The sequence below is a fragment of the Rhipicephalus microplus genome, chromosome 3, assembly GCF_043290135.1.
Source record: "Rhipicephalus microplus isolate Deutch F79 chromosome 3, USDA_Rmic, whole genome shotgun sequence".
Lineage (NCBI taxonomy): Eukaryota > Metazoa > Arthropoda > Arachnida > Ixodida > Ixodidae > Rhipicephalus > Rhipicephalus microplus.
The window spans coordinates 282,999,208-283,018,110 of record NC_134702.1 but is presented as its reverse complement, the minus strand read 5'-3'; the positions used below and the strand labels follow the sequence as shown (position 1 = coordinate 283,018,110).

Genomic DNA, 18,903 nt, shown 5'->3' with positions numbered 1-18,903 from the left:
TGTCCTGCAAGTGCCATTTTTTGATTTCTTGGTATGCAGCATAAAAGTGTACTACCATGTTTTGAGACATTTTTGCTTTCATTAGTATGCAGTGTATTTACCGCTCTCCACACACTGGAGTAAGCGAACACATCCAAAATATTTTCTTTGATTTGAGAGTTTCTATCACAGAGCATTAGCATGCCTCACTGCAATGAACATCATGCCAACTAGTCAACGCAGTTATTCTGAGTTTGTGAACTCTACGTTCTGGGTGCCGCCCAAATATCCCAAATAACTATCAAGGTCATGGGAAGATTTCTGTCTTATTGTTGCTAATGTGCATTACAAGCAAATGATGGCCAAAAGGCCACTACAAGCCACTGCAGCGTGTGCAGTCATTTACTTTCTGGAGGAATGAAAAATGGCTCAAAAATACTGAGCAAAAAATAAATGTACTTCACTGTTACCCGTGGTATGTTCCAAACAGTATTTTTGTGTTTTACTACGATACTTTTAGGAAAACCTTGCTGAAAACAGTTCAGTATTTAAGCGAAAAAATCACCCTAGACATTTTATTGAACTTTCACTTTTTGTGTGAACACTTAAATTGGCGTGATTACTTGTGTTTTTACAAACTCAATGTGGTGCGGACACATTTCTATGTAATGTGGACACATTTCTGTGTAGTGTGGACACTCAGTGTTGAAAAACGTGCACTCATTATGTAAGTGCTGTGCTATGGCTATATGTATAGCCTTAGCACAAGACTATATGTATAGCCTTGTGTTTGCTACAAGATGTGCGATGTCGACTTTTGTGCAAGAGGAGTAGCCAACGCCACGCATTGGCACCAAGCTCTCCTTATATACATTCATTTTTTAAAAAATATGGATCTGCTGCTAGAAAGTGACTAGTTGCTGTCTTCCAGTAACGTCACACTGCCATGAAAAATCCCTTAGAGGTCAACAGCCCTCTACCCTTTTCAATTTCACATATTCAGTCATATCTTGAGAACACAGCAGGATATATGCTGCTTCCCTCTTTGTCTCATGGTCATAGTTTTTTTTTCTTTTTCACCTTGCAATGCTCTTCACTGTCTTGTGTCTGTAAGCGTTAACTGCACACACCACCTTGATGGAGCACAGGCGTGTGGTCAAGCAGCTGGTACAGTCCAAAGATAGCTCCACAACAAGCACAGGAAATCTGCAACTGGCAGTTCAGCGAGTTCTCTTTACTATACTAAATTTGGTGCACTAGTTTAATAACACTGTTGAACCACTCATTCTTCTTTGCAAGCTTAAGTCTACTGTTTCTCTAGCAGGATACCATGGCTGATTATCCCATATAATGTTCAGTATTGTTAAGCAGTTTTTTTCCGCAGGTATCCTAAAGGAGACTGCCCTCTACCACAACTTGGAGACTGTTACTCAAGGCCGCACATATGTAATATATGGAGACACCGCCTACCCACTCCGGCCACTGCTCTACAAGCCTTTTGGGGGTCCTTCTTTGCGTCCTCATGAGGTTAACTTCAATAAGCGCATGAGCTCAGTGCGGCAGGCCATTTAGTGGGGCTTCGGCAGAGTCGTTGCAGACTTTGCCTTTGTTGATTTTTATAAAGGCCAGAAGATGACTCGGCAAAGGGTGGGTCGGATGTACAAAGTTGCAACATTGTTCTTAAACTGCCGTACTTGCATGTATGGCAGCCAAGTGTCTACATATTTTGATGTTACTCCGCCCACCCTCAGAGGATACCTTGTGTCATTTGAAATGCCAGCATAGCATACTGACATGAGCATACAATGGATCCCTGTGTGTCGTGCAAGGCAGTTTGCTATTTGTGCTTAGCCGAGTTTTGATTTTGGCAGATAGTAGAAGAGAACCTAGAGGTTCGGCTCTATTTTAACTGGCTTGTTGATAACTGGGACTTATTTGACTTTCATTCTATTATCATGACAATATTTTGTACAGTCAAACTCCGCTAGAACGAACGCCGCTTCAACGAAAAATTCACGATTCCCTATCAGCGGCCTATAGGAGTCAAGGCATAAATATAGTCGCCACAACGAACACTTTTTCTTCGATCGTACCGCTTCAACGAAATTTTACGATGCAATTCGAGGCTCAGATACTTATTGCTATGCAGTAAACCCAATCTTTAACATTTCGATGCATATTCAGAGCCTGAAAATGCGTCAACGAAGTCTAAAACACATGTTTGCGCCACAAGGACCGGGGTTGTTCAGCAAGCATGGGCGCCGCCATTGCTCGATAGCGGTGGTAATGAGACTGCCCTGCTAGTACACTCTAGCTCTGCTTTTGCCCCTGGTTTGCTTTTGAGCCGCAGACAATCCGAAGCTGAAGCTCAGTTCATGGTTTTCTCCACGCAGCTGCTGGGTGCAACCTCGGAACGATGCCTTTTCCCATTCCGATGGTTATCGTTTTGTTCATGCTTGGCCAGTGTGGTAACTAATCAGAGCGGCTGTTCGTCTGCATTATCAACAAAATCAGCTAGCTGCGAGTGATGGATGATAAGAATTGTATAGAATAATGCAAAAGGTGCCGCTCCACGATACCCTGCCTCTATCTCGGCGTTGTCGGATAGTTTTGATGGCGCACAGCTGCTGGTGTTAATGTGTTAATGCAACTGTTTGGGTCGTTCACTAAGGTGGTTTCAGGTGCTGTTTCAGCGTGCTTTTCACCATGGCCTCGCTATACATGGGTAAAAAGCACGTCGTGTCGCTGCTGGGAAAGAATAGGAAGCAGCGGGCATTTTTTAAATATTGAGAATAAACGTTTCTTTGTTGTGCTAGCTCAGATCTGCTATATTTTTTTATTTTACTACAACGAAATTTTTTTCCGTGCCCTGTCACTTTTGTTGTAGCGGGGTTCGATTGTAGTACCTTTGATGCTCAATGCATGATTTAAAGAGGCTACAAAGTCTGGAAAAAAGAATAACATGAGAGTGCACAATAATTTCTCGTACTTGCAAAAACAGTCTTCTTTAACATTATCACCTTTAAAGTAGTCCCCTTCATTATTTACACACTTCTGCATACAGTGCTATTAAGGCTGGTGATAGTTTTGCGATGAGGTTTTTGGGAGGCCCTTCAGGAGATTCTATATTTTGACTGAATCCCTTAACTGAGCTAAAGATAGATTTCCTTTCAGCAATATTTAACGTTCACAAATACAAATAAAAAACATCAAGCGAAATCAAGCGAATAAAGTGGGTGTGATGCTCTTCTGGCTATTGCACCTATTTCTGATTGTGCTCTTGCCATTAACATATTAATAGGTACCATAATGCTTTGTTTATTCATAGATCATGGACAGTTCTCATTGGCATAGAGCTGTACCATGTGGTCGAGTTCTTCAGTGTGACGGCAGCACTGCAGTGACAGAACCCAAATCTTAGTGGTTAAAAAAGGCAATAATAGGAGGGCATCAGAGGGTGGACATGAGTGGGCGCCAGTTTCCGTTGACGTTTCCTCTGCTCAGCGTGAACATGTATGGGCATGCCTTTTCCACCCCCCTTGTTCTCACCTCCATCATCAACATTCACTAGCAACGATAGAAAAATTGAGGAATATGGAATCGTGGCATGGCAAATCATTCTCAGTTCTGTCCTCTTCTGAGCTGTAATTCTGCATACAACGCGGGACCGAGCAGTGATGAGGCAGCTGGCAACGCATGTTTGGGCTTAGCTGGCTGGTAAGACATACGAACGCTGCGTGATTGTTACCTCGCAATGATCGTAGCTTGAAATTACCAAGTTGACGCTCACAGCTCCATAATAAATCACCTGAAGTGCCATCACGAAAACGCAGAACTAACGCGAAGGCGCTGTGAACAGAGCAAAACAAAGCACGTGAAGCCGTTGCCAGGCATGACGTCATCGCTGCTCGCTCGAAGTCGCTCAGTGCCTGAGGCATGGCCTACGAGCTTGCTGAACACTACAAAATACTTTCGATATCTCGTGGCCTTGAATGCGCCAATGAGCCTTTGGACGCTCTTTGCGCTCAAAATAGAAATAGAATGGAATGAACGCCGCATCTGAAGTTTAACATTTGGTGGCACTGCTCCTTTAAAATGCGTTGAACAGCTTTTCCTGTAACAACTACTGCATGAACACGTAATCTCCGGTCACCACAGATGACCCGAAAACATTGGAAATGTTTGGATCTGTAATCGCTGACCTTGGGCCCACAGAATCTTTATAATCTTCCACACTTACTTTCCCCTGAAAGTCACTTACGCCATTCAAACACACATGCATGAGACCTTTCATCTCTATAAACCTCACTTATTATTTGACATGTTTTCATAGAAGATTTTTTAAGTTTCACAAGAAACTTGATGTTGAGCGTCAGTTCAGTTTTTACACGTACAATGTTTCCCGTGATGTCTTTACACGACGATCGACTGGGCAATTAAACAAGTAAGATTCACGGTTTTACTTATGTTTCTCTCCGGAGCTTCATCCACTCGTCATCATTCATCCCGTGGATAGGCAGTTTTTTTTTCAGAAATCGTGGCTCTCTTCGTTTTCAATTTTCAGCTTACTATGTCACATTTAGCGTATCTTTTGGGGTCCGCGAGGGCGTATGTGAATGGAGCCACTGTCGTTTTTCTATAGGTGATGATTTGTCGCTCCCCCTTCCCCCCGTTTGGCGATGGGTGGAACTTGAGACGTTCCGAGGCCTGGCACTACTACAGAGGAGATAATGACCCACACCCTGAGGAGCTCAGCCTCCAAAAGTTTTGAAGCGTTGAGTTGTGCACAACTAAGGACTTTATAGTTGTTACTCAACACTCATCCTGTGCATACTAGCGCATTCTTTCCGAGCGTCCTTCTTAGTGTTTAGTGAGCAGGCTGCCAGGGTCGAGCATTAACAGTTGTTCGTTAGTGCTCATTCTGTGTGTGCTATTTTTGGGCATCCTTTATGCTTGAGCACTGCTTGTATCAAGTTGCTTGCCGTTCTTCGTGAAACATTATTGCTGTCGCATTTACTGCTTTTGCTTTTACCACCATGCTAACGTTTTTTTTTTTTCTCGTACGGCTCTGCCAACTTGAACCAAGTTAGCCTGCACCATATTGCTGGCTCTGCAATAGGAGTATGACAGGCTAACCCACCAATCTGCCATGTTTAGGATCTCCTATTGTCGATAGTGCACTGCTCTAGCAATTGAAGGGTTTTCAAGGACCAGAAAATTGTGCCAGGACTTTCAAAGGCTTTGAAAACACACTTTTCAAATACAAGAGTATTCAAGGATTTGAAGGTCCTGTACGTAACCTAAGAAACGGATTTGGCTGTAGGCGGTTCTGCTCACGAGCGGTGGTGAGCTGCGATTGATGTGATTGCCAATTGTGTCCGATTCGCCCGGGCACTACGCTAGAAATTTTCGTTTTTTGCTAGCTGATAATAGAAACACCGAATATAAAAAATTACGTTATTACACTATCATTATGACTGCTGGCATATGCTACGCATTCCGAAGCGATTCCGCCCGAGTCGAATTCCGATGAAATTCACCGCTAAGGCGGAAGCATTAGGTCTCTCATATCTCTAAAAAAAGTTCTGCATAATCACAAATACGAACAGCAAAAAAGAAAATAGAAAACTGAATAAAATTTCGTCAAATGTTTCATGATACTAAATAAGTGAATGAATGAGCACCTACGGCTTGCCAAAAGTAATAGAACCTCATTGTCGTATGACATCACCATGTAGAGTGATTGGGGCGTCACAAATTTTGACACACTTTGACATCGTCTTCAACAGCAATATGAAAGATGCCGTGTCATGAGTTGATGTGATTGACATGAAAACGCCGCTTTGTTGTCTGATAACGTTCACAGTAAAGTACCTGGTGAGGAAAGACGATGCAATCATAATGCGAGAGTACATGAATTATCCTGCGGTTATTTTGCGTTGCGATAACAGAATGCCAGTTACATACTAAGTGATACGACAATGCCCCGAGCTTTATTCACAGCCACGACACCAGTGCGCAATTAGGGAGAAAGTTAAATGGCACATCGCTAATGCTACAGAACACTTCACCCCATAGAGGTCAAGGCCGTTTCAACCCAATGCATCTATTTCATGCGCTCAAAAGGGAGATAAGTAATTGGCACAACGCAAACTCACTTTACTGATAAAGTCAAATACGATTTGACAAAAAAAATCAGAAAGGGTCATGCCAAAAACTTCAATATTATATTGGTATTTTATTGTCTGTAGAGTTATTTTTTTAGCTAACAGACTTACACGCGTGAATGACAAGCATGGTCTGTTCTTTATAAGGGTCCCCGCTGCCTTTGTGCTTAGTGAGAAAGTCGATCGTGAACGTTTTCAGTTCGGCCTTTTCTGCTTCTCCCAACAAAGGGTAGACAGGATTTAGCAATGTGAAGAAGTCTGCAAAGAAAAATAAAGAAAAGCTAGAACATGAAGAAATGCACTTTTAAATTCTCGGTATGAGACAAACCAAGCAGAAAAACACAACAGACCAGGCAAGACAGGGATTCTGTGTCCCGCTTTTTTTTATCTTTTAAAGACATGCAATAGTTATGTCAGCAAGCCACCGCATCGTGCCCATCAAAGGTGACATTTAAATGCTTTCATCCCACCACTAGCCTGTACCACTCTGTCACAACAGGCACTTGTTCTTTATACAGCCTTATGCTGGAATGGACTTCAAGAACAAGCCGCTTTCGTCGGTGATATCGCACGCTTTCTGTCTGCAATTAGTTGTTCTGACTCGTCCTTGTCGTATAATCATCGGTCGCACCACTGGCACGGTGACCACATGTCACGTTATCTCTTTATTTGGAGTTTCTTAGACCTAATAAATAAATTAATAAATAGATATTATTTTCCGAAGTTTGGTCACCATACCGCCTAAATGAAGTGAGAGTATTAACGCGATATCGGTAAAATGTTCCTTCTTTTTCACTTGGACACAATCAGTGAGACCACTCCTTCCTCTGTCTGTCAATTTGATGATACTGAAAATTTGATTTCAGCAAACAACGAAAATTCGGCAGGTGCAGCCACGGGCCTTCCGTTACTGCTTACCGGAATATTCGCCGAATACACGGCCTAACTTAACGCGAACACTAAATGCTGAGTCGATGTTTCTTGCTGATTATGCGCAAAAAAGGAAAAAAAAAACTTTAAAGAAATTACAAAAACAGTACAAATAAAAAAGTGTGTGATGCGCCTGGTCGGGTTTTCTATCTCAAAAGTACTTTTGAAAGAAGAGAAAGTTCAGAATGTAGAAACAAACCTTTGCAGCATTCCTGCAAAATACTTTTTTCCTCTAGCGAAAGCAAAAAACATTAATAAAGCAGAAAGTTTTTAATAGCTTATTTTCAAAAAACAAAATAAAAAGGGAAATTCCGTTCCCAATTATAATAAAGATTTTGAATCAAAGAGTAGTTATGTAAGGCTGAAATACTTTTTGAATATTACGTGCCCTCGTTTTCTTTTTTCACACAAAAAATTTATACGACAGTTGAGCTTCACCTTCACGAGTTGAACGCAATGTATTAGTAATTTATGTGTTTATTTATTTATTTTTTTATACCCACAAAACCCGCAAGGGCAATATTGTAGGTAGGTGGCTTAAATATAAATACGTAATAAAGCGCCCAAGGTGACCCGTCATTGAGGTGTGTAAAAACCCAACAGCTAAAGGCAAAAATAAATTAAATGAAAATTGTAACAACGCATCCCCGAATTAAAATATGTTAATGGTTGAAGCAATGGTATCACTCCGTGTTACCTAAATCAACCGTAGCATTGAACATTCACGCATGTAATGGAGCAACAAAGTGGTGTATAGTTATGTACAACGTTTATTTCTTATGAACGGTGAGTTGTGAATTTCATTTTGTCTTGAATATTACTACTTTGTGGTAGCAAATCTCGCCTGCAGTTGACAAAGACGAGGTTCGTGCTTGTTTTCCTAGTAGTTGTTGGTTGTTTCCAGTGACACGAAATGTATGTTAAAGCATTTAGTGATGACATATCCTGCACAAGGCATGATTTATTGATATGTGGGGTTTAACGTCCCAAAACCACCATATGATTATGAGAGACGCCGTAGTGGAGGGCTCCGGAAATTTTGACCACCTGGGATTCTTTAACGTGCACCCAAATCTGAGCACACGGGCCTACAACGTTTCCGCCTCCATCGGAAACGCAGCCGCCGCAGCCGGAATTCGATCCCGCGACCTGCAGGTCAGCAGTCGAGTACCTTAGCCACTAAACCACCGCGGCGGGGCTGCACAAGGCATGGGGCCGTCGTCCGTGATCTTCATCGTAATCCTCTTTATCATCAGCAGTGCCATCGTCATGTCAGTTGGTACCCTGCTTAAGCTGTGGCGTGATGGCGCAAAAACAGTGTGGTCCGGAACGCTCTTGTTCTTTATTCATCATCATCATCATCATTTGCGGGAGCTACGGCGCACAACGCCGACGGGCAAGCCTCGGCCATAAAAAGAATCGGCCCTGAAATTGTGATTGATGTCTCTGATATAGGATTTGGTATAGCACGCGAAGGTGAAACGCCTCTTCACATAAGTAGCTGAATGTATATTGCACATTGATATATACATTGAAATACTGGGCGTTTCAGTTAAAAAGCACCAAGTGATAAAAAAAATTTAAAATGAGCGCTGCGTGTCTCCGGCTAGCGCAGTATTGTTCTTAGCTGTATGTATCATGTCAAAATATTTTTTTTGAACAAACATCACTTATTGAACTTTTTAGGTGCAGACTTCAGACAAAAATTCTCAATACAAAATTTGTAGCTGTTATCCAGAAGTAACAAAAATTTTAAGTTACGGTAAGATAACAACGCTGGTTGATTTTTTCAGGTTTTTTTTAAGTGCGCGAAATACAAAAATACCACGTGATTGCCGCCTAACGTGCGGTGCCTTGTGTGCACTCAAATGTAAGTTGAATGAATTAGCGAAGACTTCTCACATAGGAAGGTCGCTTGAACATGCTATGGGGGGTATACGATGGGCATTAGGCGACGGTTAAATGGTACCTATAAATAAAGGGGGAGGGCGAAAGAAAGAAGTGAAGGGAATAAATTTCGATGGAAAAGCAGCTGCCACGTGCATTGCGATACGAGACCGGAGGCAGCCATCGGCGCAACTCAGACGTTTTTGTTCTTTTTTTTTTCTTTTCAGGCTGACGATAAACATAATGGTGGGTGAGACAGTGACACTTTGATAAAGGAAGAATATCAAATGTACGATGGCAATATAAGCTGCGCAGTTCTTTTGGACACGCTTCGACAAGGGAAAGTCATCGTCTGGAACGATGCGTTGCACTAATGAAGAACGTGCGAGTATGGTTCTCGCCCTCAGCCGAGTGAATGGAAACAAGAGAGAGGCGGCAAGATTATTTCGCAGATGGCACCCAGAAGTTCTGGTAAATAGTTCGGAATAGGTATAAAATAACTAAATGCTTAAGGAGACAGGCACGTTCGAAAAGCAGTATCAGCGCACAAAAGATGTGACTGAGTCGCTTAAAACAGAGATTATTGCTTACATGGCAGCCCACCCCCGCGCAAGCATGCGTGACGTGAGCACTGAAACTATTGATTGATTGATTTGTGGGGTTTAACGTCCCAAAACCACCATAAGATTATGAGAGACGCCGTAGTGGAAAGCTCCGAAAATTTAACGACCTTGGGTTCTTGAACGTTCACCAAAATCTGAGCACACGGGCCCACAACATTACTAGAGCACTGAAACCGGCGTTTCCAGCAGTAGTGTTGGGCGCGTACTCAAGAGCAGAGGACTTCACCCACACCATGCTCACCTGCATCAACAACTGCAAGACAGAAGTTTGCAAAGCCGTCTTCACTTCTGCAACTGGATACTCATACAGGAAGAAGGTAATGCAGGCTTCATGAAGAACAAAATCTGGTCCGATGAAGCTCGCTCCTCGCGCAATGCCCAAGTCAATGTTTACAATGGTCATTACTGGAGCGCTACAAATGCTCACTGGCTGTTGCAGTCACAACACCAGGTGCAGTGTCTTTCAGTAGTTGGTGCGGCATTTACGGCGGCAAATTATTGACCCGGTCTTTTTCGATGGAACACTCAGCGCAGAATGCTACATCAGCGAAATATTAAATGGCCCACTGAGTGACTGCACCTACAAGCTCCCTATAGCACAGCTTCAGAATATCTGGTTCCAGCAAGACGGAGCTCCTCCGCACATCTCCGCGTGGACTCGAACGTGGCTTGATCGAGAATTTCCCGAGAAATGAATCGGGCATCTTGGACCTGTAGAGTGACCCGCAAGAACCCCAGATTTGACTCCACTAGAATTATTTCTCTGGAGATATATTAAACACCACGTCTAAACTGAAGTGACGGCAACGCCCGCAAGACTGAAGCATAAAATAGCAGACGTGTGCTGCTCCATTACTCCACGAATGCTACAAAACGCGACAGAAAATGCGCCGACTCAATGTAGATTTTGTATAGGGGCTGATGGAGGGCTGTCCAAGCACGCTATGTAGCTGCCCATGACGCCTCATAAAATCTGTTTGGAAATTGCAATTACTCTTTCCAACGCCTTGATTTCCTACTATGAAATAGTTAGCTATAAGAGCATATAACACTTTTTTATTCGTTCTGTTTATTTATACGCACTGTGCTCTAGCAGACGGGTACTAAACATGTATTTCTAAATGGAACAAAGTACGAGCAAGTAAACTGTGAAGCCCACAGCCAATCATGCCGCATTACTTGCAAGTATTCAGTTGAGCAATCGCACGTAATCGATGCAGATACGACAACAAAAAACTGGAATAAGTACCTCTGACGTTTTCATATCCTTCTTTAACAAAACGTCACCCTCTCTCCCCTCCCATCATGTTTATATTTGGCTCAAAAAAAAAGAACGTCTGCGCAGCGCCGAATGCTGCCTCTGATCCCGTAGCGCAATGGCCATGGCAGCCACTTCCTCGTCGAAGTTTATTGCCTTCGTTTCTTTCTTTCGCCCACCCCCCTCCCACCTTTTTTCCCTTAATGGTACCATCTAATCATCCCTTAATTTCTATCGTGGTCACCAATACCATGTTGCAGCGACCTTCGTGCTTGAGAAGCCTTCGCTAATTCATTACTTACATTTGAGGGCACTCAAAGCGCCACGCGGTAGGCGGCAATCACGTGGTATCTTTTTTCGATTTCGCACACTTTGAGCGAACCCCCCCCCCCCAAAAAAAATTAACCAGTGTTGCTATCTTATCATAACTTGAACATTTTGTTATTTCTGGATAAGAACCTCAAGCCTTGCATCGATGTTTTTCTCTAGAGTAGTATTTGAAAAGTTCATAAAGCAATCATTGGTAATTACCGTGCTCGGTGGATCAAAAAGAAAATCACAGCATATCCATGGAAGGAATGATGATGAGTCGGCCGAAGCGTACGTCAGCCCGTCCGCGCTTTCTTCCGTCTATTTGTTCTTGCTTATGTCCATCCGCGCGTCATCCATGCGTCCATGCATGCGTCCGTCCGCCTGTCCACGCGTCCACCTGTGACTCCGTCCTTCCGTTTGTCCATCCGTTCCTGCGTCCATCCCTCCGTCCCACTGCTTTTGTGTCTGTCAGCCCATCCGCGCGTCCATCTAACGAACACTCCAAGTACCGCCATCTCCCATCTCGCATCCCCTGTGGCACATACCCCCTCTAGATCGGGTATGTGCCACCGGTGGCAACCTACTACTACATATATCGAAGAATGTACAGACCCATGGATGTACAGATCTTCAAGGAGCTTCACCCCTAAAATATTCTGACGTGCTACATACCGCTAAGAACAATAATGTGCTAGCTGGGAACGCGTAGCACTCATATTTAATTTTTTAATGATTGGTGCGTTTTAGCTCAAGTACCCTGTATAATGTCTATTGGTGCTTAGTGGCAACCGCACCCATGGATATTGTGCGCACCCATGTTGACACCTGGTCGCACATCTTCTCCATCACGACAAGCAACGACTCGCGACGGGAATACGCTTTCAGGAGAGACTGCATTGCACAAACAGAAACGTCGCGCAAATCACACTTCACCGACCGGGCAAGTGAAACTAAACGGGTTTTTACTTAATCGTTTCTCAACTCATGGTCCGCTGCAGGGAAGGTTGCGTTATTCACGGATTGGCGACCGCCCTGTGGATGCGCTTGACGTCGTTTCGGCGAGCATGTCGCTTCGGCGAAAGTACCAGTGCATACACTCTAAGCCGAAAAGGACTAAAGTGGGGTATGCCATTGGTCCTCTGGGGGACTAAATGCGCTGCCACAGATTTTGAACCAATTTCGGACTGACTGCGGGAGTAACTGCAAGGGTTCAACTGTTACCCGAAGCACTTACTCCACTTGATTTATATGTTGGTCCCAGTAGAATGCTCCAGTGGGACTAACAGTTGAACAGGCTGAACCAATGGCGAAAAAATGGCGACTCTGCGTTTGTTGAGTATATTTTAGGATTATTCCAATTTAATCAGCACTGAAGAACATAGTATGTTATTCATGCAACCAACACACAAACCTATACATACGCACTAACATTTCGAAGTAAAACACCACAAACACTGACTGCCCGCACTATAACACAGAGAACAGACTATCGGGTATATAGCCCAGTATTTTGGCCTCCTATCTAGTGCTTTTACTCGGCTTAAAAAAACAATAAGCATTGACACCGTAACGCGAAAATTTACATGGGCTAATTCGTAGCACTGATGCGCACCGATCTTTTAGTATGTATTCATATAACCTTCAACATGCCTCCAGCCCGAGAATACGAATTATCACCTGGCATTTGACCATGTTGGCCGAACCAGCGTTCGCAGTGCTGGCGCACGAGTCCACAAACACAAACATAGCAGCGGCGCTTATGCGGGAAAGACGGCGAAGCAGCCAGGCACCCCGCCGATGCCATACCGTGTCTGCTTGCCGACGGCGTCGCTAGGCTTACGACGAGTACGGCTAAACGACCACCGGCGATCGCAACATGCGGCTCACGTGGGATTTTGTCGTAATTATTTTATAGTCACAAATTAACAATAGGTAAGTGTCCCATGTTCGCGGTGTCTTACCGAGTGATGTAGATATCTGTATACTTACAGCGACGAGGCCGTTCGAGGCATGGTTCCTTCATCGTGCTGGTAAGTCGCTCCCCGTGTACCTCCGGCTGCACGATTAGTCGTATCCGCGATCGCCTACATGATGGATGTTTGATAACGATTGTCGCACGGAGAAAAAGACATAAGTTTGTCTGAGCTTTAGTACAGGCAACTATATTTTCTGTGAAAGAAATTGTATGCGACGTTTCTTTCACGTGTGCCGGCAATGCATTCATACCGGCAGCGTCAGCTTGATTCCGATGACGTACGAAGCCTACTTTTTCTATATATCGCTTTGAAGTTGTGGTCACTGTGTGGGTGCACGACCGCTGATGAACAGCTTACTTTTATTAGCGTTGTCAGTGTTCATCGTAGTTTGAACTAACTCGGCACATTAAAGGGAGTTATCCGCATTGCCCGTGTTCGGCAATTTCACTTGGTTTCGGCCCGCCCGTGCCGGCATGGTGGAAACGCGAGGGCGCTTGCTGTGTGCACTGACTGCGTGTTGTACTGCTTGCCTCTCATAACATCTTCTATTCGTTTCATAATGCTTCGCTTTCACAGTGGCGTATAGCTCATATAACTTGTTTTCATGATCGCCGACCACGCCGAGCATCGCAGTGCAGCATCGACAGGAGGCGATCGCAGCGCAGTTGCCCTCCCCGTTGATCCCTCCATTGCCAGGCGTTAGCGCACGACACGCACTGTCACGCATTTAGTCCCTGTTGGACAAACCGTTCGTCCGTTGGTTTACCGACTGCAGTTAGTCCCGCTTTGCCGAATTTCGGCTTAGAGTGTAGGGATGGGTGGCATGTATCCATTCTGTATGGAAGACAGTTGCGTCTCGATGCACTCAACTTCGCAAACGTTAAAGGCAGAGTTCACAGCTTGAGCCATGAGCATGCGAAGGCCTCTAACTCTCTTCTGGCGTGTCCATCGCTGCACGAAACTCATTTGCGTGGCATTCACCCGTCGATGGCGTTGTATTTCGGTGCCACTTAATGCAGCAGTCCTCGTAGCGGTCTGACCACCCTCCTCTCTGTAGACGGCGGAGATTCACCATTGGTGCGTATGAAAGCTGCACTATGTTGCACACGTTAGCACATTGCGAAAGACAAACCACGTAATCCTCACAAATACAACACAAAACACGTTGCTGCGTCATGACCGAGTCATATGAGCCCATATATCGCGTCGCAAATACAGCCTTGGTTCGTGGCCTCCGAAATCGGCTCCAGAAACATTTTCCGGCCTGATTACGAAGGTGATTCGAAGGGCTCTGTTTAAAGAAATTACGAAGGGCTCTGTTTAAGGTAGAGCCAATGCCACCTAGGCGGCGTTGGAAGGGCACTCTGATTACGGAGCCTTTTAGGGACGCGTCTCCTTGAAGGGTCGCGACCTCGATGCCAGTGTCCATTCGAATATTTGGACTGAGGCGACTGAGCATTGAATGGGACTGAGTAGGGTGCCTCGATGCGTGCGCCCCCACTCGGGGTGCTGCCACCTTTTGTATTGCCCCGTCCACCAGTGTAATCCATGCAGCGTCTTCGCCAAGCTTTATAGCTCACAACCCGGCTTTCTTCGGCAAGTTATGCATGAATGTTCGGTTACTCAGGGGCACCGCCGTGGTAGCCTAGTAGCTGAGGTATACTCGGCTACTGACCCGCAGGTCGGAAGATTGAATCCCGGCTTCGGCTGCTGCATTTTTCGATGGAGGCGAAACTGCTGTATGCCTATTCGTTCAGATTTGGGTGCACCTAAAGAACTTCATCTGGTCAAAATTTCCGGAGCCCTCCACTACGGCCTCCGCAAAAGAGGGCTTCGATGCCCACTCCTCCGCTCAGAGTCCAAGCAATATCCCTCCCGCTGCATACTGGTTTCGGCTATAGGCGTAGTGGCTACTAGATTAACGCAAATGATTGTAGACATGAGAAACTTGATTGATTAATATGTGGAGTTTAACGTTCCAAATCCTCTATATGATTATGAGAGCTCTCATTATCATATCCATCAATCTCTGCAAATCTTCCTTGTTGTCAGCCATTAGCACAAATGCTGGTACACCAATGCTGGTAGTGCCTGTTCAATGAGTTTTCCTTGTTTGACGCAAGAGAGGTTGAAGCCTAATCCACTTCCCTCTAAATGGGCCTCTAATCTTTGTAGGTACATCATGAATGCTTTTATTACGGCGTCTTGAGGATGGCCTCGGTCTTAGGAGGGGGGAATGTGGGAATCGAGAGCGCCCCTCTACCAGGCGCCTCGTTCCCCAGCTGCCGTGCGCGCGCCGACCGCGTGGCCCGGGTTGCGTATAATCACCGGCATTCGCCAAGATGACTGTCAGGGCGCCTCTTGGTCTGGGCGGGTCAAGCTTCGGCTCCGTCCCAAGCTGACATGTCCGGGCACGTTACACTGCGCGGGCCTACGTCACAACGCAGCGCCATTTCTCTTTGGGCACGCGTGACATCCTCCTCTCCTACGAGCTATGTTGCGCCTGACGATTCGCACGTCGCGGCAGATTCGATTCGCGCGCAGGATTTCAAGCTGGACGGTCGTGCCCTCGCGATCTCCGACGCCAGCGTAGCTCCCGCCGACAGGTTCGCCCTCCGCGGTCTCCCGACGCCGTGCAGCTCTCGCATTGTGGTGCTCCGCCCTTGGACTGCTTCGACCGGATCCCCACTTTCCTATCTCGTACTTTCCGTCGCTTGCCTCTCTATTTGTCATTTGTCTATTTCTTCATCTATTTCCTTCTATTCTTTTTATCCCTCCTTCCCCCCACCCCTATAAGACACTGTGCCATGTCGCCTATAGGCAGACAGAAATTAGGTGCCTTTTTCCTCTTCCTTATAACCACTACCACCACCACCGGCAGATGCTCTCAGGCCTTCACGAGGTGTTAACGCGCTGCTAAGCAGGCGGCTTCTCGTTCGTACGTTGGACTTCGGCCCTTGTGCGGGTGTCGTTGCGCCCTAGGCAAGCGTACTTGCTCCGTCTTGTGGAGTTCCCGATATGGCCTGCAAGCCCGTGAGTGTCGCACTGTGCTGCATCTTGAGTTAATAAACCCGTTGTTCTTGTTTTCCCGCCTCGTGCGTGGTTTCTGCGCCGTGTCGGAGAAAACGACGAACCCAGCCGCAGCGTCTTCGCATGCAGCGGCAGTGGAGGACGTCGCATCTCTACACGGTTGCGCATAGTAGGTAAGCCTAGTGCAAACCTATCTCCACATAGCTGGCGCCCAACGTGATTTCGGCATGGCTTCAGAGCAGACCCCTTCAAAGCGCTCGTTCCTGTTCGATCCAGCGGCGGCGGAGACGGACTTGATCTCGTTCGAGCCGGATGGCTGCAACAGCACGGGGTACGGCCCTCCCGGCAACCCTCTGCTTTCGTTCACCGGGAGAGATCCCCTTTTCGGGGCCCCCTACGGTGATGCGAGCCGCTTGAACGAGGACCACAGTGCTAGCCAAGCCAGTAACAGGCTGTATCAGCTGTTCGAGACTCACGCGCTTACGGGCCCGCCCCAGCGCAGTCTCCACTCGCTGGCCTTTCTCCGTCAGCAGCACAGTTGACAGCTCAAATCGCCGCACCCAGTCCATCCTACTGGGGGCACTCAGGGGTTGGCGGGAATGCACTTACTGACCCGTCGTGGTAGCAAGCGCAAAAGTTTGACGATGTCGTTCGCGAGCTTGTTCGCTTAACCGACAACGTCGCAGCGTTCACCGACGCTCGCTGGCCTGAGACTCGCGTAGGCGACGCTTTCGACGGACGTTGGTCACCGTGCTGCACTGTCGACCCGTTTGCCAGTCGCGTGAGGCCTCAAGCACCAGTCGGAGCGCGAACCCTACCCTTCTCCATGCCGTGTACTGGCCCTTTTCGGTCGGACGTCCATGTTGGAAAAGAGGCGCGCGCACCTGTAACGGTCGCGCCCGCCTCGGAGCAATCACCGGCGCACGCAACTGCGGCGCAGCTCCTAAACGTTCTGTTGTAAGTGGTGCGCTCGCAGCCTTGTGCTTTAAAGGAAGGCCCCGAGTCCCCTCAGCCCAGCGTTCAGAGTAGCGGGTACCTCTGCCTGAGTACAGCTGTTATTCGGACCGCATTAGTGCCACAGAATACCTCGAGGCGCTGCATCGCTATTAGCAGGCTACGTGGCTGAGTGACAGCGTTATGCTAAGCTCTGTTGTGCACGTGTCGCTGACTGCCCAATCGGCGAGGTGGTACCGGCTCGTCGGCCGCCAAGCTCGCTCGATGGAGGAGTTTGGGGCGCTCTTCCGTAGCGAATTCCTTGCTCCTGAATATGAGCGCCGCATGCGTCGCGAGCTAGAGCTTCGCACACAGCATCCTGACGAATATGTTCTCGAGTACGTTCGGGTTTTGCAGGAGTTCTACCTCCTTGACAATCCTACGGCATCAAACGCCGAAAAGGTGGAGCGAGCCATACGTCAGGCTCATTCAACCTTCGCCGTGTACCTTCGGAGCGCCCGTTATCGCGACCTAAACGACCTGTCATCCGATGCGAAGCGTATTAGGAGCGACATTCTGGCGGCGCCAGCTTAATGCCCGCCGCCACCGCCGTCCGCGTCTTTCGAGCCTCGTTGCGCGTGAGCTGGTCGTGACTTGTCACACTGGGGTTCCCCGAACTATGAGGCGGCCTCTGCCGCGAGAGACCTAGACGCGCTCGACGTGTCGGACCCGTACTCGTACGCCCGGGCGGCCACCGTTGCCCAGCAGCGTGAACAAGAACGCAAGCTCCCTGCTCCAGCGCACGAGGGGATATCCGATCGGGGAGCCCCCACTGCGGCTAGCGAACGGACACCTCGTAGCTCTAAAGGATCGCCAAAATCCACCCCCCCCCCCCCCTGTTGAAGGAAAAGGCGTTGTCTGCTTTCGTTGCCGTGAGCGTGGTCACAGCGCGCGTAAGTGCAACGCGCCCCAACCGACACAAGGGCCTGCTCGCCCGTTGCGGAACGGGCTGAGCCATCGGTGAGCTCCCCATTGCCGGCGGCTGCAGCAGTAAGAGAGCACGGGAGTGTAACACAACCTCTGGCACCGATGGCGTGTCGCCCTGGACATGACCTTCCAACCACGCCGGCGCCGTTCATCGCCCTAACTATCACTGGTCGAGGGTTTGCGGCGTTACTAGATAGCGGGGCTTCGATCTCGCTGTTCGGCGAAGAGGTTAGGGCTCATTTGCGCGACCGCTCTGTCCGCATTCGAGCTTGCGACACTGCCTTCCACCTCGCCAGCGGTACCGCCACCTCGTGCGGCGCTGCGCGGTTGGTTGTGCGTTGGGAGAATCGCGCACGCCGACAGCGCTTTGTGCACCTCCCTGGTCTTTCCCTGCCTGTGATTCTCGGTCGCGACTTTCTCGCGCGCACAGGTATCGTGATTGACGTTGCAAGCGGAGGCTACAGAGACGGTTCTTCCGGCGCCATACGGCCTTTCGCTGCGCCTCCCGTGGCCTCGGCTTCCAGTAAGTCGCCGGACGCCACGAGGAAGATGGAGGAAAGGATGCTAAGCATTGGCCCCACGCCCAGCGTCTCTCCCTTTGACGCCAAGACTGGTCCTTTGGCCGGCGCGGCGGAAAACGGTCCGTGCGTACAGCTTTCCCTCGAGCATATTGCTGCCGCGCGGTGAACGAGGTCTCGGCTTTGCCGGTGACCCCCCCCCCCCCCCACGCTAAGCAGCAAATCGAATGGCTCGGTGCCGCTTTTGCCGGACAGCTTGTCGAAACGCGAGAAAGCGGGCCTGTCATTGCTGTTGACACGTTT

At 47.5% G+C, this 18,903-nt stretch overlaps 1 protein-coding gene across 1 annotated transcript in view; it reads right to left on the bottom strand.

Annotated features, from left to right (window-relative positions):
* Nucleotides 1-6,202: 6,202 nt before the first annotated feature.
* Nucleotides 6,203-18,903, bottom strand: part of LOC119167765 (uncharacterized) — a 219,787-nt gene continuing 207,086 nt past the window's right edge. The window contains exon 5 of the mRNA XM_037419295.2: nt 6,203-6,404. Coding sequence (XP_037275192.2) covers nt 6,241-6,404 — 164 coding nt within the window. The 3' untranslated portion in view covers nt 6,203-6,240. The remainder of the gene's footprint in view (nt 6,405-18,903) is intronic.